Genomic DNA, 23,321 nt, shown 5'->3' on the forward strand with positions numbered 1-23,321 from the left:
ATTTACAAGGATGCTGCCTGGATTGCGGAGCATGCCTTATGAAAGCAGGTTGAGAGAACATGGCCTTTTCTCTTTGGAGCAACGGAGGATGAGGGGGGACCTGATAGAGGTGTATAAGATGATGAGAGGCATTGATCGTGTGGATAGTCAGAGGCTTTTTCCCAGGGCTGAAATGGTTGCCACAAGAGGACATAGGTTTAAGGTGCTGGGGGGTAGTTATAGAGGAGATGTCAGGGGTAAGTTTTTTACTCAGAGAGTGGTGAGTGCGTGGAATGGGCTACCGGCAACGGTGGTGGAGGCGGATACGATAGGGTCTTTTAAGAGACTTTTGGATAGGTACGTGGACCTGAGAAAAATAGAGGGCTATGGGTAAACCTAGTAATTTCTAAGGTAGGGACATGTTCGGCACAGCTTTGTGGGCCGAAGGGCCTGAATTGTGCTGTAGGTTTTCTATGTTCTATGTTCTCTGTGTTCTATTCTCCCCATGATAAATCTTCCCTGAATTGTACTTTATACCTCTGCCGACTTCTAAAAATTTATTCAGAATTAAGAATACGTTTCCTTTTTTTTAGTCTTGTAGCCTTAATAAATAATGAAGATTTGAAGTTTAAACTCAGCTGTCTGTCAGTCATAGTGGAGTCTATGCCTTTAATGCTGACATCATCAGTGCATGCAAAAACAAGTCCACTTGGTCTTCCTGCACCAATGTGTCAAGCTGGATTTGCCAGATGAGCTGATTATCAACCACTGGGAATTTTGGAAGGGTTGAGGGGAAATTGCAGCCATAAATGCCCAAGAGGTAGCCAGCAACTGGTGTTTCAAGAGATCCATCCCAGTATGTGCTGACACAGTTTATTCTAATGCTGCTGCATGTAATCAGTCCCCAGTGACTCTAAAGTTGCCAGAGAGTGTTGTGTATGGCTGTCAATAACACTAAAAATAAATACAGTAAAAACTTGTGTTTAAGTAAGTCAATGCATCTTTTTTTAAAAATACGGAACAGGATAACTATCAATTAATACAATACCAATCATGCCGGTTGGCCTGATGCAAGTAGTGATTTGTGGTAAAGACGTCTGAGCCCAGTGTTATACTGTTGGCAATCTGCGTACTTGCATTATTTTATTGGTACTAAATGTAAGCTATGACATTAATATAGTTCTTGTTGTTAATTCTAAGTTTTCAGATAAAATGTGAAATGTTAGGAGGTAGTTAGGTAATATCATTTCCCAACTAATTGCACTTGGGTGAGAATAATGCAAAAACTAATAATTTTAGGGCTTGGGAACATTTTTAAATTTGAACCTTTTATAATTCAGTGCCCTTATTTAGCAAAGCCTTATAAATCTGAAATACCAAGTGTGCTATGGTTTTATGCAGCAACCTTGTTATAAAGAAGAAAATTGTCCATGGTTTAGTTTCTGACTCCAAGTCTCTAATAATTTCTAACAAAGATATGTTTGTGTTAATTAGGCTGATCCCCATGTCTGCCCAGTTAAGTAATCCACCTCAAACTGAGCAGCATTAAATAATAGCTAATTAGACTAAGCACCAAATGCACACAAGCAGCCATTGAACTGTACCTTAAGGAAAATGGAGAAACTGAGTAACCTGAAAAGTTGATATTGACTGTGTAAACAGGATGGTCCTTCACACAGCAGCATTTGCTCAATGATTAATGCAATAGTTGATAGAAATAACCAGCCTACTCATATTCATTTTGAAAGGGTCAGTCAAGCAAACATATTAATCTTTTTCTCTTGTTAAACTGAGCCATTACAATCACAAGCTATTACAACTCAAATTGTCGGGTGTAAACTTGCATCTAGTTTAGATAAATTAGAACTTGGTTGTTCATTGGCAAAACAATAACTGATAGAATGCTTTATTATTTGAAAAAGAGTAAGCATCAAAGCAATATTTCAGAAAAATATATATCTAAGCACAACACAAATTATAGTTGTTGTTTTAGGAAAAAAAACACAGACTAATGTTCCCACAAGCTTCCGCAAACAACAGTATGGTGAATTAACAGTTAATTTATTTTGACTGAGGTGAATATTGGAGTGCACTGTGATGTCCCCCAGAATAGCTAGGTGGAATTTTCATTTGATCATTTCATCCTAATGTAGCTCATTTTAGTTACTGTTCTGAAGTATTGTCTTAGTTTTTATAAATGCATTTTGGAGGTGGGATTAGAACCACACATTTTGGCTCCAAAATAAGTGTAATAAATTGAACCAAGTTGACACAAAGTTATTGTTTAGGGTAAAATATGGTTTTATATTGTAATGTACAGACTACAATTAGTTCTGCTTCAGTCACCCTTGTGTATATCATTGACTACCTACTTGAGAAGCACCTAGCTTTGCAGTCTTGACAAACTTGGTCATCATGATAAGGCTAAAGTGCTAGAAATAACAATAAAAAGAATGCATAAAACTGAAGTTGTATTTTCAAACGTTGTGATACTTCTTGACACTCCTAGTCAAAGATTTTGCTGGGGAAAAGTCTTCCAAAATACCAGTGGTTTAGAAACTATAATACTCTGAATTATTTCAAGCCATATATTAAAAATTTAATAAAACATTCATTTTTTTAAAGGAAGAAGAGGCCAGTTTATAAATTTTGATTCCAAATGAAGCTGGGTACTCACTGAGCCCAATATAAAGGCAGCACAGCAGTGGATACCTACATGATACACAACGAGAAATGTAGCTAGCCTTTCACATTTGAAGAACTCATTGAGAATGAAGACTTAGCTTGTGTATCAAGAATAGAAAGAGCAAAGCCTTATCTAATATTGATTTAGTGACTTATTTAATCCAAGAAGCTGTGACTTATTTCAAACTCATGAGTGAAAAGCTACGTATTGAGTTGTTCAGAAGGTCAAGGTTAAGGTATATTGAAAGTCTTTCCTTCATGAGTTTTCAGAGTGCATTGGCATAAATAACAGGGTGTGATATAAATTTCAAATCTTCGGCTTGAATTCTTATGCACTTTGGGTTATTCACGTCATTAATGTCTGTATGTCACGACTCTCAAAGCAGGTAACAAATACCTGTTTGTGTGACAGAATGCCAGAATGAAGAAGCAAATATGAGCATTTTAAGTGGTAAATGTGTAATGCAGATGACATGCATTCAAGCAGATTCATTAGACACGGAGATCTTCAGATCCAGATGTCTTTTTGCACCAGATTTAGTCATGTATCTCTTTAAACAGAGCCTGATTTTAAAAGTCAAATGCATCATAAACAAAATCATCAAAATGCTGCTTTCACAATAGTCATGAGGTGGGGAAAGTATAATCACTTTTTTACTTATCTACATCCTATTAATGAAAGGCAATTGGCATATTTAATTACATCAGTAATTTGTTTGTCTTCACTAGGTTTACATTCCAAGTAAAATGGGAGAAGTTTTTCAAAAGGATATAATCACCATTTATGGGTTAATATCCAATGCCATTCACTCAGATATTTCCCACTAACACAATGATGCCACTAACTTTGTTCTTGTAACATCAAAAGCACCTCATTCTGCTTTATTCCCATGTTACACTCCACAATTTGTATTGGTGAAAGTGACTTCAGCCAAGTATGATCTCCCATACTAATGACTCCTAACATTTCTACATTCTAGATGTTCCAAGAGTTGGAGTTTAATGTTTGAATCTGATGCAAATGGTATTAAAGCTGCATTGAATCATTGCAAGACCTGTAGTTCTTTTTTAATTCTCTAGTGGGAGAGTAATGGGTGAATTTGGGATAAGTTATTGCAAAGTCTAATTACAACAAATACGGCCACTCCGTAACTGTGGTTTCCTACCCTTCAGGGTTGTTCTTCTGTGACCAAAAATTAAAGATTGACCAGCAGAAAACCACTGTAAGCAACTCAGTAAAAATATAGTTATAAAGCAGGGTTCTTTTTCTATTTTCCTTGTACACTTTGGTTTATTAATCATAAAACTGGTATGCCGGTCAGACTTGGTCATATGATGAAACTCCAAGAATATCTTCAACCTCAGTTGGCAATTCTGGTGCAGTCGTGAAGGGTTGGGAATTAGTGAAGGAGATGCAGGAATGATGTGGCAATAAAGGGCCACTGCCACTGGCGGGCCACTGCCCCTGTTACAGAAGTCCTAGTGTGGTTCCTTTGCTTCTTTTTCCAGTACATTCACTGCAAATCTACAGGCAACAGGAATTTTGCTTGGGCTTGATTTATGTTCTATATTCCATGTACCATCATCGTTTAATCCATTCCCTTTGCATTCTGCACTTGAGCTTTACTTATCCAATTGACTCCATCCTTATCCCTCTGCATCTCACCATGCTCTGTTAATGTTTGTTACTGATGCTGATTTAGGTTCTGGATTGCATAGGGGCTAGGCTCCTTGTTCAGCCACATTTCCTTGTCTCTTTCTTCATTCTGTTCCCCTCTGTCTACCATCACAGCTGCCACCTCTGGGCTGAAGATATTATCTGATGTCCTGTACTGTCTGGTCAACTGTCGAAATGAGGTATCAGAGGAGGCATCATCTTCATCATCTGAAATCTTGGTGTGCCCATTTTCACTTTCTTGGGTGTCTTCTGCCTCACTTTGGAGCTTTCTGATGTCTTGTTTCAGTAGCAAATGAAATCCAAAAGTACAGAGGATAAACACTAAGCCAGAACATACACCAGACATGAAGAACAGGGCTACTTTCTCCGGGAGTCCTGAGGGGGAACAGATCAGACACAAACTGAATCAATCTGGAATTAGGATGACCACCTGTTTCTCAAGTTTCTGAAATGTAAACCATCGAGCAATCTGAGGTCTAGGGAGGAAATGGATTTTAACCCCCATACCCAAATGCACACCACCACCACCACCCCTCCCAACATATGGATTTCCCTTGGGTATAATGTTAAAATGATAAAAATCTCAAACCCAACCTCAATTTGTCTCACAGCTGCCCACTTTCTGTTTAAATGGAGGTAGTACAGGGAACAGCCAAAACATCTAAGTGAAGAAGCAGTTTGCTTCACATTTCACCCCAGCCAACTGGCTGTCCTTAGCCTGCAAAGCCTGGCAGTAGATGAGCTCCTCCGACTGCTGTGAGTTTGTCCTGTGTAGGTGGTGCAAGGGTGCCAGGACCAGCAGAAAGCTGCCATCCAACCAGAATCCAACCTGCTGTTCCTGTCTTCAACCAAGATCTTCCACCTACTCAATCTGCAATATTCCAATTGCTCCCTCCCTTCTTTGTTATCCTCAATTACAGCCCCTGATCTCCACCAATACCCCTTCAGCATCCCACTAATTCTTCCAGTTGCCCCCTGTACTCCCCTGCACCAACCTTTAACCTCCAACCTCCCTGCTTTTGGCTTTTTCAGCCTCTTCCCTTTCTCTACTTCCCAACTTCAGCTTGTTGCTGAAGGTCTCATAGCTCAAGGGGCAGTCAGCCTCTCGAAATGATCAGCTGCAGCTGGGAATTAGGGACAACATTTTTTTTTTGCTTTGCTTATTCATTCACAAGATGTGAACATCACTGGCAATGCCAATATTTGTTGTCTATCCCTAATAGTCCCAGAATTGAGGTGGTAGTTAAGAGACAACAGTATTGGAAGGTTGGAGTCACCTTTTTGGTGAAGATAGGAGGTTTCTTCCATGAAGAACATTAGTGAGCCAAATGTTATTTAGGTCCTGCGTTCAAAAGGGACCAAAGGGGATCTTTGCAAGTTCAAAAACCCAAAAAATGGCTCTCACCTCCCATAAATAATAGGGACCAAAATTTCATTAATAATTAAGATCCTTGCTTCAAATCTGATAAGATCTGATAAATCTGTTTATCAACATGGAAACAACATGGAAAACATTGAAAATCAAACAGATCCAATGCATTATTACTTGGAATCATGTTGCTATTATGTCCTCTGAGGTTGTGAGAGTAGGAATTCAAACAATAGCAAAGTTTGTCCCTATTAAATCACAATTGAGTTAGTTGCTTCAAATATTAACTTTCATATTGAGACATGACTTTATTGAGGCAGCACCAAAACAGTTGTGACTATTGTCAATAACTGGGAAACAATAAACCACAAAAATGAAAATAAGAGGAACATTAAGAAGTTAGTGTGAATTAAACTATTCTAAGATTGTAGACAAATAATACCACTTATTTAATATGTTTAGTGTTTTTCATTTTAAAGCATTATTAGAGGCACATTGGCAGCATATAGAAACGTACCCCTAATGTGGGCAAGAGTGGCCAGGGAACTGCTAATAATTGCGACATCTTTGGCGTAAAGCATGGACATTCTTGGGCCATTATACCAGCCACCTGCAGCAAATAAGGACAAGCGAACTGAGAGTTCTTTCAAACCTGACTCTCTATTTTTCTGCACTGTGCAAAAGTTCTAGAGAGAGCCACAGGCAATTTTAGAGAGAAAATTCAGAAAATCGTGGAAGAAAATGCATGGAATTATGCTTTCCAAAAACTAAGTTGGTATTTACATATGCATTGTGAAAAGCATTATAATAAATGGGTTCATTTGTTCTTTAAAATGGACATTGTTAGCACCTGTGCCTTAATTTTCAGGTGTAGCAATTTTAAAGGCAATGGGTTATCAAAATTTGGACACTGCCTCAGAATCCTGCAAATCTCATTAGGAAATATTTCATTTGTTTTGCATCTATGAAACAAACTTGCAAATTTTCCAAATAACCAGTGGTATCCACCTCTGTGCAGGCACACACCAATTTTCTGGGAGGCTCATCCAGCAGCGATGAAGTCCAAGTCATCCTGCATGATTGAACAGCCTCTCACCTGTGAGCTTCCTCCAATGCAGAGATGGGAGCTCATAGACCAAGTCAGGCATGCAGCAGAGGCGCAAGACAATCATTGGAGGAGGAGATGGCTATTCGTGAGAATGTGGTAATACATGTTCTGTCTGGGGCTTTGTCTCTAACTCTTTAGAGGTCAAATGATGTCTTTGAAGGTTTGAGATGATATCAATTGATTTGAAAAGTGTAAACCAATCACCTCTATTGAAACAGCTATCAAAGCTTTGTAAATTTATATAATTTATTGTTGTCCAAACACAGATCCAAACTATTCAAACAGCAGGCTGATGTACGAATTATGTGGAATGCTGTCTTCCTCATGTCAATTGCCTAGATTTTCAATATTTCATCAGTGAAATTTTGTGTTGAATTACACTGAACCACAATTACTTTGTGAAACTGTTTTTAATTGTTTAAGTGTTGCACCTGAATTTTAAAAATTGACAGGGTTATGGTGGTTAGAGGTGAGAAGGGAGATGATGATCAGGAGAGAGGAGATTGATACAGCGGGGAGACAGCTGCTGGGTAAGAGATAAGCATTAATGGAGGAAGAGACACTCAATTGCATGCAAAAGGAGAGTCAAGGGGAGGAGACTATCTCTGGGGCAAAATGATCACTGGCAGGGAAGAGATGAATACTGGGGAGAAGATGATCACTGGTAAAGAGGCAATGTCTGGCAGCGAGTTAATGGCTGGGCTGGATAGATGACTGTTGGCAAGGAGATGGTTACTTGGAGGGAAACGAAGTAGGAAATATCATCGCTATCAAAGAGTCAATCATGGGGCAGGAAGCACAATCATTGGCAAGGAGAGGTGTTTGCTCATTGGGAGCTTGGCAACATATTAGCACAGAGGCGAGTCTCTGAGCAATTACTTGACAAGGAACATATGTGGAAGAAAATGGACACCGTAGATTATTTGGCAATAGCCAAGTAAGATCGGGTTCCCTATAACTAATTCCGAGCCCCCTGTTAGACTGCTGAGGCCGAATTGTTCAAGGGTCTCACATGCACTGTACAGTTATGCACAAGTCATTTTACAGAAATGTTTAATGCTCTTTTACATCACTGCACATCTTGGATACCTCCATGTCTATGTGCTAGTAAGCTGGGAGGACATAGAACAGAAATTAGAAAGTGTGTTATTAGTGTGCCAAGCACCCAATTGCATTTATTGATTAGGTTTCTCATAAACTTCTATCATGGAGCAAATAAAACATTGGACGACTTGTCAGAACTTCTAGGCCACTGTGTTTGATAATTCAAAATCAACTACTGAATTTTTCATTTATTGCTTATGCTTCAGTAAATGCTGTTAGACTTTGAAAATTACACCTCCAGACATCATCTAAACATTACTTTCTTGGCTTTTCATTTATTTGTTCCGATTTTCACATCTGAAGACATTTGCCCCTTATTGTGCATAGAAGCGTCAACCTCCCTACAATTCTCCTAGACATTTGAGTATGCAGACGATTTATCCTTTAAGAAACTGTGTTACTGTTGAGCTCAGTCCTGACCCCACCAGCCTCCACATATGGACACTCTGCACCACTCTGGCCTGAGAACCCTGGCTAAATATTCCTATCACGAGAACTGATACAGAGCTCATTGTTGCTCTAAGTAATATCATTTAACTGTGGAATTGAACCTTGGAGCAATGCCTCATGCAAGGGAATTTACCTTTTATTATAAGGATTTTCTCTTTGGAAAAAAAACAGGAGATATAATACAGGTTGCTAATTCCCTATCGGCTGCTTCTCACCTATAACAGGTTAAAACAACACCCCCCTCCACCTTGTATCGCCCAATTACAAGAGACCACCAATATCATTTGATGCAAATTTTTCACATTCCCTCTTATCTGAGGATGACCATGGTCTGTTTATTGTTGGATGAATTCTCCAGACCTAAGAAAGCTTTTGGAAATAAGCACTATTATGTAAAACTGAAATCTTCAGTAACTGAATTATTTGCAAAGCATTTCCTTCAGTCAGTTGTGTAAAACAAAGACAAATGTTAGAAATCCTACCGTGAGTATAATCTGATATTAAGAAGGGCTTTACTGGACCTTGACCAGCCTCCTCAAAGAGTTTTGTTGGAACTGAAATTTGAAAATGCACATAATTATAGAAATTTGCTATCTTTTAGTCTACGCTACTAATTTAAAGATCAGTCTGAGATTTATTTACCACATGTGTATGAAACATTGAGTTGTTTACGGATTCCAGGGATGCAGGGATCACCAAAACTCAGAACATTGGCAGTGATCGAACAGTTTTGTTTGCCATGGCACCTTGAGGATACTTCCCTTAGAGTTGTGGGTGATAAGCATTCTGAAAGGAAAGGAAGTTATTCAAAACATTATGCCTGTTCATTTTTTTTCTGGCCTATTTTCACGCCTCCCTTTGCTTTCTCATCTCTCCCCAAGACATTCCACAAGTACTAGCCAAACTCTACTGTTTGCACTGAGCAACTATTCTGTGAATTTGACAGAATGATATTTGCAGATTGTGTGGTGATAGAGATTAAATACAAATTCTAATTTGATCTACAACATTCATGGATCACTATATTTAAAATATTCTTCTTCAGTATTTCAAACTATTCTCACAGATGAAGCCTCCCATCCACTGTTCTAAGATGGCATAGTCTTCCTCTCCTACCTTGTCCAGGATAAGAATGAGAAAGCCATTCTTGAGAAAATGTTAATATATGTTCTGTCCAGGGTCTCACCTCCAATTCTTCAGAGATCCAAGAATCTTTTGAAGGCTACCAAAGACATTAATTGATTTGAAAAGTGCAGGTCCACCAACTCCCCTGAAACAGTTATCAGGGCTTTGTAAATTTGCACAGTTCTCTGTTGACCAAACATAGATCTGAAGCAGCAGGTTTGAGTTTGGATTAGATAACTTGCTTTCTTCCTAAAGCTAATTGCCTGAAGATTCAATATTCATCAGTGAAGTAATGTAGTGGTTCTTGCTGGACCGTGATTACTGTGTGAATCCATTTTCTTTTCATTTTTTGAGTACTTCATCAGATTTTAAGGACATAAACCAAACCAAAATAAAGCCAAAATGTTTGCTTTCATTACACTCTTCTCAAACAAAATCCAAACAGTGGATTTTGCAGCACAAGTCAATGGATAATGGTCAGGAGTAAGATTCATTGTTATCTCTTTAGCTATTCCTTAGCCTTGGGTATTGAGTTTATTGTAGGTCCAATCCTGCTTCAGGTTCATTGGTTCAGTTTGAATTTGGATATCAAACTGTCTAAAAAAAGATGAACATAGAACTTTACTTCAAGTTAAAACCTGGCAACAGGACAAAGGAATATAAAGTTCAAACAAAAAAAAGGACAAACTTAAAATTATTCAGAATACTAATTTTTACAAAAGAGTTTTAAACTTCAAATGTACCAGCTAATGTATCGAGGAAACCTAAGAAATGACTCCATGCTATGTCTGAAAAAGAGATAGCAGGACTAACAAATGAAGAGAGATGGGGTTAATAGGTATGTATTCACTAGAGTTTAGAAGAATGAGAGGGCATCTCATGGAAGATTATACAATTCCAAAAGGACTGGACAGATTAGATGTAAGGAGAATGGTGGGTAATTCAAGGACCAGGGGCACAGCCTAAGAATAAGGCATAAACCATTTAAGACTGATATGAGGAGAATTCTTTTCTCCCAGAGATTGGTGAACCTGTGGAATTGTCTACTACAGAAAGCAATTGAAGTTAATTTACTGAATATATTCAGGAAGGAGTTAGATATTGTTCTTAAGGATAGAGGGATCAGGGAATATGGGGAGAAAGTTGGAAAAGTTGGAAATATGGTGATCAGCATGATCACATTGAATTGCAGAGCAGGTTTGAAGGACCAAATGGTCTTCTCCTGCCTCTTCTATGTTCACTTTCTATGTTTCTATGGACTTGCACTATCTGAACATACAGACTGAATATTTATTGTAGCAGTGCAGAATTAGCAGATTATCTCACTGGCAATGATGCCTGAACAGCTCTCTCATTTTCACAGAATACTGTCCGTATTCACACACACCTAGCCTGTAGCACTTTTAAGATTACTGTAACATTTCATCACTTGTCAGTGAAAGGCCCTCTGTGTAATTGAACACCTATTTCATTGTCCTAACATTCCAACAACAGCTGTTAAATGACACAACAAAAGAATTGCAGACTGAATTTTAAAAAAAACAGGTGAAATTACTTTCCTGAGTCATTAACAATGGTGAAAATTGGTGAACTCCCCAATAACCCAGTGGATAAATATAGCCAGTGGATCAGAAGAATGCTCAGTCTCTGCACTCTGAGCCTGCTGTGATAACAGGTCTCAGTAAGCATGGCAACAGAGCCAAATAATCCTGATGAATATTCAATAATTTTTCTGCCAGAAAGTGATTATGAAAAATCTGGATTGAAATAAAACTAAAATTCTGCAGATGATGGAAATCAGGAACAGAAACAGAAAATGCTGGGAAACAGTTGTTGAATTTGCATCCTCTGGTTGTAGGCTCACCAATATCTGGCATTGTGCTGTTCACTGAGGGGCATTCCATATTCCCATGAAGGGCTCGTCCAAAGCTTGCAGCGTAAATGACAAGGATGGTTTGCTTCTTACACTGGAGATGTAATTTCTCATTCTCACATACTAGTTTGCTTTGGTGTCCATCTGAAACATAAACACAGTAAACAATATTAAAGACCTGAAGATGTTCTGTAAGTGATCTAAGCTCATTTTCATTGGAGTGGCAGGAGTATTGGGTCTGTTTGCCAGGTGCACTGAAACTATTTTGTGAATGTTAAAAGATCTGCATCTCCAAATGGTATTAATTAAGCACTTCAATTCACTTCAATAAACTAACCAAGCACCTATTCCACAAAACCAGCAGAGCTGAGCAATTCCTACCAATTGGAAATGCATTTAGTATCTAGCATTGGAGACTAGGGAATGAAAAGGTTAAATACTCCACAGAACACAAATATTGTTCTGTTCCTGTCTGATAAACACAGTGTTCAGTTTTACATTGGAAAAGTACATGAAGGAATAATCTAATTTTGCTAGTGGATGCTGCAGTTGTTTCTCAATTGGAGGCACTATGTCTTGAGTCAGAATTCTAGGCTGAGAGTACAGTGCAGTACTGAGTTAATGCTGAGACATGGTATGCTCTGTCACATGGGCATAAAATGTTTCATGTTGCTGCACTGAAACAGAATGCACAAGTTTCTCCAGTCCGCAACCAAAAACATTAAATCAGCTGACATTTTGTGGGGGCTTGCTGTGTACAAGTTGGTCCCTTGTTACTCCATTTGTTGTAAAATGCTGGAGAACCTCAACATTGTCAAAGGTGCAAATAAATCCAAGTCTTTCTTATCTGTACAGAACAATTCCTTAAGATTAAATGTGTCCAGTCAATTTCAGTGGAGGATGGATTTCTGGTATCTTGTGAAAGAATTGGGTTTAAACTGCGAAATGGCATCATCTCATTCCATAGTTTCTTTATATATTCCATAATGATGAGATTGACGGCAGTGATGAAGGAGCTGGTGAATTTATCTATCCCATCACTGCCAGGGAATTACCATACGGGGGCTCCCAGGATTGTGGAAAACCTGGCTTATGGAAAACATACCTTATACAAATTTTCCCATAATTTTTTTAAAGAATTTTTCAAGATAGTAATAATAATAATAATAAAATGTTTGGTGGTATTCCTTAACAACTGGATACAGTAGATATCCCATTAGTTTAATTACAGGTAGGGTTAGGGTGAATACTCGATGAAATAATGGATTATAGGAAGTGGACATAGAGCGATACAATATAGGTAGCTACAAAAGACGGATGTTCCTGACACATGGACAGTTCCCTGGAGTGGAACCCATATGTAACCTGGGAACTACCTGTACTAGCTCCACCTCCCAGGCATCAATGTTACCTTTGGTACCTATCGTTAAGCACCTTCTATTTCTCATTGACGTGCTGTGTCCCAGCACACGTGCACTGATGACATCCAGCCATGACACCACCACAGATCTTCATCCTTCTAAATTGTGAGATTGGTTCAGTTAGCATTCAGTCCAGGATGAGCAGAAATTTCTGCCTATTAAATACTGGGTGACCAGCCAAGCCATTGTCTTTACTGCCAATTACAAACTCTATTATCCAGCCACTGACTCCAGCCCCTTCTTTGGGTCAGTCTGGGAGTGCAGCTGGAGATGGGAGTGGAGTCAGGGACAAAGGAGCAGGGTTTGTGCCAGTGGAGTTCCTCAGCACTGAGATGAAGGAAGTTATGGTTCACACAAGACCTAATGTTAGACATGTAGTCTGGCACGACAGAAGCAGTCAGGAGAGACAGTGAAACACTGAATGCTTCGGGGCGGATGGAAAAACAGATCCATCAGATACTGTTGCTAAGGAGAAACGTGTAGATAGGAAAGAGGACGAAGCCAAGGATAGACAAGGGGAATTGTGGGAGATGCATCTCTGGGTAAAAACATATTGAGATAGAATTCCCATATAAATCATGTTTTGCAGCATTTCTAATGACCCTGTGCCAAATTTATGGTAAGTGGTTAAAACAGCCCCTGCAGAAATTCCAAAGGCAGAGGTAAATTAGATTTTTGCAAGATGTTCTTAGAGTAGGAATAAAGAAAATAGTACTTGAAATCTGAATGTCTGATATTCTTATCAACAGTCTTTAAAGTGTTATCTCAAGTCATATGCCTGTTAATATTTCAATTTATGGTGGCAGAAATTCTCATAAACAAATTTCCTGCTTCTCACATATTGTAAATATGGTTCTAGATCTCTTAGTATCTCTCATTCACTCTCTAAGATACAGAAAATTGTCAGTAATTTAAATTAACAACAAAGGCTCTTGGTTAAAGAGTCAGGCAGCATTCTTTTGTAGCTTTCATCCAAACAGACTGAAAACTTTCTACACATACAGGCAATCCTCACATTATGGTGGGGTTCCATTTCAAGAAAATGGTCCTTTTATCATGATTTTTCATAACACAAAGTAGCACTATCTCCACACGTGTTTATTGTATTTTGTAGTTATTTATTTACTTTTTTTTCTTATAAAGCAAGTCTGAAAAGCTGCAAAATTGTAATTATCTGCTGCTAGGAAACTATCTGCCTCTAGTTAAGTGTTAAAAAATGGTAATGTTCTACTGTTTCATTTCTAGGCATATTGCAATGCACTTGTAATGCATCTCGTGCCTTCTCCAGATTCTCATTTGAAAGTTTTCCAGTGTGATACAATCTCTCCCCTTGTGAACCAGGAGATACAGTAACATTGCCACTTTAGTCTGGTTTATCTTCCATAGGCAACTCAACATACAGTGTGGACTTGTCCCTCCATTCTCTCTATTCTTTTGTTGGGACACTTCTATTTGCTACGCCACAAACTCTCACCGTCTCTTGATGCATGTTCACGTGTTACATCAGATGGAAGAAATCAAGCCCAGTTTTTGTTATCCCAATTCCAGCTCTAAGAGTTATAGTTTCCTCAACCAACTCTTCTTACACCATGTCTCAGTATCTCTCTCATTAACTTCATAGGATAGTGAAAATATTTTGTTGCATAAACTAACAACAAGGGTACTTTATTAAAGTGGCATCCAAAATCTCTTACTGTGGTTTTCTCCCTATAGACTGCTTCTGGAATTTTCTACAGACATTTGCAACAGAGCACTTAGGTACAATTTTTAAAAGGTTGACTGCATTAAATTAATAATTATTGTCACTAACTGTTAGTACATATGACACGATGAATCCTAGGATGGAGCAATGTGAAATCAGACAGAGTTAAGCCTCTCGCTAAAACTCACAGACTGGTTATCCACTCACCAGGTTTGCACTTGAATGAAACAATTAGATATTTACTGGTCCCAGGACAAGGATCAGGGCCAAAAACACGGCTGTTGACTGAAAACTGGCAGGAGTGCTGTTCTTGACACTCATCATACACTTTCTGTTAAAAAAACATATGTAAGCAACACTGGAAAACAAAATCTAGTCATGATGCACTCAGCTACAATTGGAGTGCTAGAAGTAGATTTTTCTCAAGTTCTCTTTTTCCTAAGCTCCTAACTAAAGCAGGCCACATCGGTGAAACATATGAATCCATGTATTTCTCAGTTAGACTAGATGCCCAGAATCCTCAGGAGCATCCTGCACATTCTATGGTTCCTTAGCAAGCTGGTAAAACAGAGCCAATGCATAACAAAATCCTTTTTAACATAATACCCCCTATAATAAAGCTATCTTGAGTACCAGAGATTATATTGCTTGTAACTGGCTAGATGTTGCTGAAATGGTATCAGGTATGACAAGGCATTGAACAGGTATTGTACTACTCAAGGGGCACCTTACTGCCCAACACCTGCCCTTGTTAAATGATGACATGAGGGCCAAGAAAAGATTAAAGGAGATTCAACAGACTTTTGTAGAGTCAGAAGGAACAGGAGAACTCCAAAAAAATACAGCAGAGTAGAGACAACCCGTCTCCAGGACTATAGCCCCCATTCCCCTTCCACATCATCACCTCATGGGGGCCAACTCAGCGTCAGAACTTGTCAAGCCTGGAGCAAGATATTCTGTTAAGTGAAATTTCATTTACTTGCCCAATGTTTGAGGCACAACTGCAAACAAACAAATTTAGTCTTTTTAACAAAAGTATGTTACAATGCAAATTCCCTTCTGCCATGTAAAATATATCTTTTCACAGATACAATTCAACTCAGTAACTGCAGTGTGTAAGCTGTACAGAAGCACTTCTTATACAGTGCATTGTCAACCTGGATGGAATTTACCCACCGGTATTGCTGTGAGGGCAGCACAGTTGGTGCTTTCAGCTGACGTATTTCCTGTGCTGGAGCAGAGATGTTCACTGGGAACACGGCGACCATAGAAGGCAGACAGAATGCTGATGGATGTCTGAGGTGGACAGCTTATTGAGAATCGATCCCCATCACAAGAATGAACTGTGTGGTTTTGCAGAATCTTCAGAAGGTAGCCTAGTTAATACAGACAGATCACTGAAGGATTAAGAGCATGTCTTCTCTTTGAACCCATGAAAAGGATGTCATAAATACTATTTCTTTCGCAAAATCAGCCTTCAGTATAATATGATTTCAATGACAGCTTAAACTTGAGTTCCCCAAACTTCACCTACCTGCAGCTCTTGCACATTTTCGCATATATCAAACAATTTTACAATTTTGAACAATCCTACCTCCCTTATAAACTGTTATGGGGGTGTTTTCTAGCCATTACAGTGACTGATGTATCTGTTTTCTTCTTATATAGAAAATAGCTTTATCTAACAGGACAGGTTTGTTAAACAATGGCTTTTACAAAACAATTGCATGAACTTAAAACAGTATATGAACCTAATTAGTATACAGTTGAACCAGACCTTGAACTTTGAACTCCCTGGCCCTTAATAGTTTTTGTGACTTGTAGAATGCTGATATTTTTGGATCAACATAGTATGAAAGTATCATTAGATGAGTGCAGAGCACATTCATAGTCTTCCCATTGAAGCTAGCAGACCACAGGGGAAAGCTCTCATCCTCTGCACAGAATGTTTGTCTTTCATTCCCTGAGCAGCTGCAGCTGCCACGTGTTGTTCCCTGTCAAGCTGACTCTGTTGTACCAGCCATCTAGATACAATGGTCACTTGTGTCCTCTGCCTCATGTGTGAACTACTGATGGGCAGGTAGCAGCAGTCTGATATTTGTTCAGGCAGTTATTTTCTTTTTAATTTCCACCTTGCTCACCCCTCTCCCAAAAATGCTGAGTCTAGCATAATTATAAATTACAAAAATGTTAATATAGGAAGATCTACCCTGTGTCTGTCCTCTTGTAAGTCCATTTACTAATACTGTTCCCAACTCCTTTAATATATTTTCTTAGATGTTATTAACTTACTTTCCATTGTTGTAATGTATTCTGTATTCCACTCATTTCTCACACCTGAAATCTCTTCTAACCCTGTATCCAGCCTCACACCCAGACCACATTCCCAGTAATACATGACCGACCTCATGAGTACATGGATCCATGGATAATAAGTCAGCGGATAATGATAATGTGTACAATATTGAGAACGTGTACTAATGAGTGAGCCAGATGCTGAACCATCAGGATTCATGAACAATCAGATCACAGATTATCTGAGTTTTACTGTGGTTGGATTTTTAAAAATTATTTATCTACTTTTATGTGCAGGATACCCAGTGCCTGACCTGCTCTTATGGTCACAGTACTTATGTAGCTGGTCTTGTTGAAGTTCTGGTCAATGATGATCCTGGGAGATTGATGCTGGGGATTTAGGCATCAATAAGCCCACTGAATGTCAAAAGGAGTTGGTTAGATTGTCTTGCAGCAGATAGCTATTGCTTGACACTTCTGTGGTGTGAATGTTACTAGTCATGTGTCAGTTCATGCCTGAATGTTGTCTAGGAGCTTGAGGTGTGCCAGCTTGTACTGCTTCATTTTCTGAGAAGGTGCAATTGGAATTGAAGATTGTGTAATCATCAGCTTACATCCCGACTACTAACATTATAATGGAAGGAAACTAAACTGAAAATGGCTGGGCCTAGAACACTGCCCTGAAGAACTCGAGAAATGGTGATGCCCTGGAGCTAAGATGATTGACCTCCAACCACCACAAGCAGCTTCCACTGTTCAAAATATGTCTCCAACCACTGGAGTATTTCCCCTTATTGCCCATTTGACTGCAGTTTTACCAGGACACTTCAATGCCATATTTGGTCAAATTCTGCTGGAGGTCAAGGGCAGTCACTCTCTCCTCACCTCTAGAATTCAGCTCTTTGGTCTATGATTGAACCATAGGTGTGTTGATATCTGGAACCAAGAGGTCCTGGCAAAATCTAAACTGGCCACGATGAGCAAAATGTTAGTGTATTTGATGACACCTTTAACCACTTTGCTGATGATTGCACAGTAATTAGCCGGATTGGATTTATCCTACTTTTTGTGGAAGATCATTACTGATCTTTTGTCCACATTATTGGATAGTTGTCAGTGCTATAACTGTACTGGAATAGTTTGGCTGGAGGTGCAACTAGCTCTGGAATGCAGCTCTTCTGTACTACGTCTTGGATATGGTCTGGTCCTGTACCCTCTGATGCATCCAGTGCTCTCAGGTACTTCTTGATATCTCATGGAAGGAACTGAATTGGATGATGGTTTCTGTGATGGAGGTGATCTCAGGTGGAAGCTGAGACAGTCATCCACTTAGCTGAACTTAGTTGTGAATGCTTCAGCCTTGCCTTTAAGAAAAAGTGCTGAAACCTGTCATCAATGAGTATGTGGATGTTTAATTTTTCCATCAACATTCATGACATGATGTGGTGGTACTGCACTTGATTTGATATGTTAGTTGTGGGATGTCTTGGTTTGGTCAAATTAGCTTATCCATGTTGTTTCACTCACTACCTGTTGCAGACCCAGTCTGGTACCTGTGTCCTATGGAACCATTCTTGATGAGGGACATTGAACTCTCCTTCCCAGAGTACGTTCCATGCCCTTGGTACTTTTAGCGCTTCTTCCAAGTGTTGTTCAACGTGGAAGAACATTGATTCTAACTGAGAGAGGACAGTCAATGGTAAACATTGTTTTATTTGCTCAAGTTTGACCTGGTGCCATGAGACTTCCTGGGGTATGGAGCTAATGTTGAGGCTACTTCCTGCTGCCTGTATACCACTGGTGGGCCTTCCCTCCCAGTGGGACAATAGGTCCCCGGGGATTGTGATGGAGGAGTCTGGCACATTATCTGTAAGGTGTAATTATGTGAGTATGACTACGTCAGGCTGTTGCTTGACTAGTCCATGGGACAACTTTCCCAAATTGGGGAACAGACCTCTAATGTTAGTAAGGGGGGCATTACCATGTCCAAGTTCGTTGCCTAAGTCAATGCCAGATGGTCCATTTGGTTTCATCTTGCTTCATTTCTTACATACAGCCACTAGGACCCTTTGGAGGCAGTCAAAAATCATCAGGAATGCTGTGGGTCTGGAATCACCTTTAGGCCAAAGCACGTAAAGATGGTTTGTTTCCTCACTTGACAAACATAAGTGAACCAGCTGGGCTTTTAAGGCAATCATCATTATCATTGCAATGACTAGTTTTTGTATTTTAATATTATTAACTGATCTTAAATTTCACAGCTGCCCTGGTGGAATTTGAACTCACACCTCTGGATTATTAGTCTATTCCTCTGGATTTCTAACTTGCATTGGATTTACTGTGCTATGTGACAGGTGCTATTTTCTGTGGTTAGCTAGTTCACTTCTCCCTTTTTCACTCAACTTTTTTTAAATTACATTTTTAAAGATGTCATGTTGAATGGAATAATGCAGCACTTATAAAACTTATAAGCAGGCTCTCAAGTTATTACTGTACTGCTTTGTTTTTCAGTGGAGCAAGAGCTGTGAGAGGAAGCTTTGGTTCAGTGCTTTGGTTGGGAAAGGACATGCCTGATCCCTGCATAATGATTGCTTGTGTTATTCATTCACAGACTGTACATTGCTGGCAAGGCCAGCTTTTATTACCTATCTTTAATTGCCTTTGAAAAGTGGCACACCCTCTTGAACTGCTTCAGTCCTTCCAGTCAGGTTGAGTACAGTTAGGCGAGGAGTTCCAGAATTTAGACTCAGTGACAATGAAGAAACAGGATGGTGTGACTTTGAAGGCAATTATGTTCTGATCTGTTGGCCAGTTCAGTTGAAGAAGCCTTGACAAGTTGCTGCAGTGTAACTTGTGGATGGTAAAGTTTCTTGGATATTATTGGACAATAGTAGGGCAACATTTAGAATACTTCTTTACATTCCTGACTTGGTTTATAGTGGAAAGGCATTGAGCAATCAGGAGGTGAGAGACTCACTGAACAATATCAATCTCTAACCTGTTCTTGTAACCACAGCATTTGTGGGCTGCTTCAGCTACATTTCTGGTCAATGGTGAACTGCAGTACACTAATGGAGGGGTATTTGACAATGGCAGTGCCAATGTGGTTAGGAGATGCTTCAAATGATCATTTCCTGGCACTATCTTGGTACGGATGTTCCTTACCAGTTATCAATACAAACATGAATGTTGTCTAGACCTTAATGCAAATAGCCATACATTGTTTCATTATCTGAGGAATTGCAAATTGAACTGAACACAGTGCAATGATCAGCAAAGATCCTCACTTTTGACCTTGTATTGGAGTGTAGGACATTGATGAAACAACTGAAGATGGTTGATTAATTCAATGCTCTGAGTAACTTCTGCAGTCATGTCCTGGGTCCGAGATCATTGGCTACACCTTCCTTTATGTGAAATAGTACTCCAAAGCAAAGAAAGAATTTTCCATGATTCAAATTTCACTGACCACTTTGCACTCCAATAGACTTTTTTGTTCTTTCTTGTAAAATTTGGGTATAATTTATGATTAACTTGGGTTTTTCTTGTGAATGTTGCGTGTCTGATGTTATGTGCCTGTGATGTTGCTGCAAGTAAGTTTTTCATTGCAATTGTTCACACATATATTTGTGTATATGACAATAAACTCCAACTTTGACTTTGGCAAAGTAAAATGAATAAATATCACTGGGGGGTATTTGCAGACAGACTCTAATCTGAAGAACATAAGCAGCATCCCAGCAGCTGTGAAAATTTTTTTTAAAACTGCAGCTCCTGAAAGTTTAAAATAAAAACAGAAAGTGCTGGAAACACTCAGCAGGTCAGGCAGCATCTGTGGAAAGAGAAATAAGAGTTAATGTTTCGGGTGGACTGACAAAGGGTCTCTGACCTGAAACATTAATTCCGCTTCTCTTTCCACAGATGTTTTTTTTATCCCAGCAGCCACGTTAGCTGACTCAGCTTGTACCATCGTCCTCCATGTCCCAGCACTAGGCAGGGTAGTCACTCTGTGAGGATTTTCTAGTTCTGCATCCAGCAATTTGAAGAAATCCCAGCATCCCATGATTTTCCACTAACAAGTGCAGAAGTAGAAAATCCTGACATATTTCCTTTTCCAGAGGCTGTGCCCACCACTAGGAGCACCTGTGTAAACATAGCAAGTGGGCAGCTTCAGACTCAGTGCGTGTTTCCTAAAACATGAAACACTCTCTGTTCACACCGAGTGATGTACTGCAAAACTTGATGCTAATCTGAGTGCCCTGGGAAATGAATACATGAGGCAATTAATGACCAACATGATGTAATACATCTCTAGGAACACATGCATGAGTCATCCACAAGGATTATTGAACTTGTGAAAGAATGTCACCAGAACAATACTGAACTTCCCATATTAATCTCAGGGGCATGCACAGCAAGGCATGTCCCACCCTTGCACCCTCCCCTCCCCTCCCACCCAATAATTGGCAAGCACATTAACAATGTATGCATGTACATGTGGACTAAGTGTCTGCTTAAAGTGCCTCTCCAAAAGTGGTGATATTTAAATCTGTACACACCTTCCCATTATGCTGCAAATCTTACACTCCAACGATTGGAAAGTAACCACAAAATTGATCTGAGTGTTTAAAATGAAAGCCTTTCAGCTTACTGCCTCCCTTAACAGAAATGAACTCAGTGTCCTCATGTCAACCATCTCAACAGTTTCTTCCAGCAGCTGTTAACCATTTCATGTGAAGTCTGGGAATCCAGGCACTGATCTGAACTTTCCCATCTCATCCATGAACTGGGCTGACCTATCGGGAAGTACTTGATTTGCATTCACTATCTCTTTGACCATATAATTCACTTCTGAGACACCTCTTTTCAAGGCTGCAGATAACCAACTTACAATGTAAAAGCTACAGAGGACTCTCTAGAATCATACATAATTCTCACGTTCATATTTGCAAGTAAGCACTTACCTGAGAAATCTGGAGCAGCTTCAAACTGAGCCCACAGGTAAAACCAAGTCACTATGGCAAATGCAAGTCTGAACTGTTTCAATGCAGTCATACCGAAGACTTGATAAGACTTGCGAGAGCTTATAAATTTTCATTCTGACTGGCAAATAATCATTTCAGTTTTTCTATAATTTGGTGTCAGGCTCCCAGCAGCTGTGAGTGATCACGGGTAAACTGATGAGTTGGCAGCTTTCTATGGCAAGGACTGACTGTGGGCTGGTACATTGAATTCAACACCGACTTTTGTTAGATATTAGATAATGGCAGCTGTTGATAAACACTGTCACAAGGCAGTTATGCAGACACATTCAATACAACCCTTTCGTGAAAGCACTTCTCACTGGGAAATTGTACAATGGACAAAGGCAATCCTCATGTACCTTGTCTGAGCTTCTGTCTGTGTGATAATGAGCATTAGCAGCCGACTTAATCATAAGGATAACAGTTGAGACTTAGTCCACCACAATCACACACCCCGTTACCACCATACCCCTCCTCTTTGAAATGTTCATATGTATGTTTTTTTTAACATCAATAACAACAGCTGCTTCAATGTGGCAGGACCAGAAAAGTTAAGGAATAGCAATGGAACTCTCTGAGTGCAAAAGATCCACCATTTCCTGTGATTTTTTTTCCCCTTTTGTTGCATTTTCTGGCATTTTTCTTCTTATTCTTGAGACCAGACTTGTGACAGATTTAAAGCTTTCCGATTATGTTGCAGGTGATCCCAGGTAAACTCTGAATGTGGCCAAGCCCAGAAATCCTGGTGAATTAAAGGAGAGAGACTGAGGCAGAACAAAGTTCAGTGTCTGGTTATTAAGTATACTCTGGTTTATATATAAAAGTCTACAGAAGATACCAATTGGAAAAAAAATTCTATACATCCTAGTGGTTAAATTTATAGACCCTATGGTTCCTTACGATCAAACTGTCTGAAATTTAATATTCATATCTTTGAGTTCCATGATTTTTGTCCTCCATGTCTCTGAAACCCTCTCCAACATCTCCACATCTCTGTCCATGAACACCTGTGCATCTGCTTGCTCCTTAGTCAACTGCTAAAGTTGCAGCCCAGAATTCCCTCTAAACCTTTGGATCTCTCCACCTCTGTTCTCCTCATTTCCCTTCTTAATCTTTGCTTTGTTGGTTCAGCCAGTGAACACATTACCTTAAGCTTCTATAAAGCATTTTGAAGGGGTTACTCATGTTAAAGGTGCTTTGGTGAGTCTGAAACCCATCTACAGATTTAATTCATGGTATATTTACATGGTATGATTCTTACTTATAGAGTTATTTTGAAATAAGTTCAGCTTTCAAATATGAATCTTCCTGGGTGAAAATGTAACAGTTGTTTACAGACATTTAATACTCAACAATAGCAAGGATTATTAAATATCATGTGCCCAAAAAGAAATTAACCACAAGAAAAGTTGGACATATTGTAGACACGGTCTCCCAAGAGGAATTTCCTACACAATTATTCTGCATGTTTATATGCTGATCAGGCATAATTTAATGGCTTACAACAT

The 23,321-nt window shown here is 39.2% G+C and overlaps 1 protein-coding gene across 3 annotated transcripts; it reads right to left on the reverse strand.

Annotated features, from left to right (window-relative positions):
• Nucleotides 1-1,629: 1,629 nt before the first annotated feature.
• On the reverse strand, nucleotides 1,630-21,893 carry si:ch73-335m24.2 (protein eva-1 homolog C). 3 transcript variants are annotated; one of them, XM_052021857.1, is made up of 8 exons: nucleotides 21,754-21,893; nucleotides 15,671-15,870; nucleotides 14,702-14,825; nucleotides 11,363-11,515; nucleotides 9,016-9,159; nucleotides 8,856-8,927; nucleotides 6,229-6,321; nucleotides 1,630-4,717 (listed from the first exon to the last, which is right to left on the reverse strand). In XM_052021857.1, exons 1-8 carry the CDS (start codon nucleotides 21,842-21,844, stop codon nucleotides 4,350-4,352), a joined length of 1,245 nt encoding a protein of 414 aa, XP_051877817.1. In that variant the 5' UTR covers nucleotides 21,845-21,893; the 3' UTR covers nucleotides 1,630-4,349. The 3 variants fall into 3 exon arrangements, with proteins under 3 accessions (XP_051877817.1, XP_051877818.1, XP_051877820.1); XM_052021858.1 differs by lacking the exon at nucleotides 6,229-6,321; XM_052021860.1 differs by lacking the exons at nucleotides 6,229-6,321; nucleotides 8,856-8,927.
• Between the last annotated feature and the right edge of the window lie 1,428 nt (nucleotides 21,894-23,321).

Source organism: Pristis pectinata, chromosome 8, assembly GCF_009764475.1.
Source record: "Pristis pectinata isolate sPriPec2 chromosome 8, sPriPec2.1.pri, whole genome shotgun sequence".
Lineage (NCBI taxonomy): Eukaryota > Metazoa > Chordata > Chondrichthyes > Rhinopristiformes > Pristidae > Pristis > Pristis pectinata.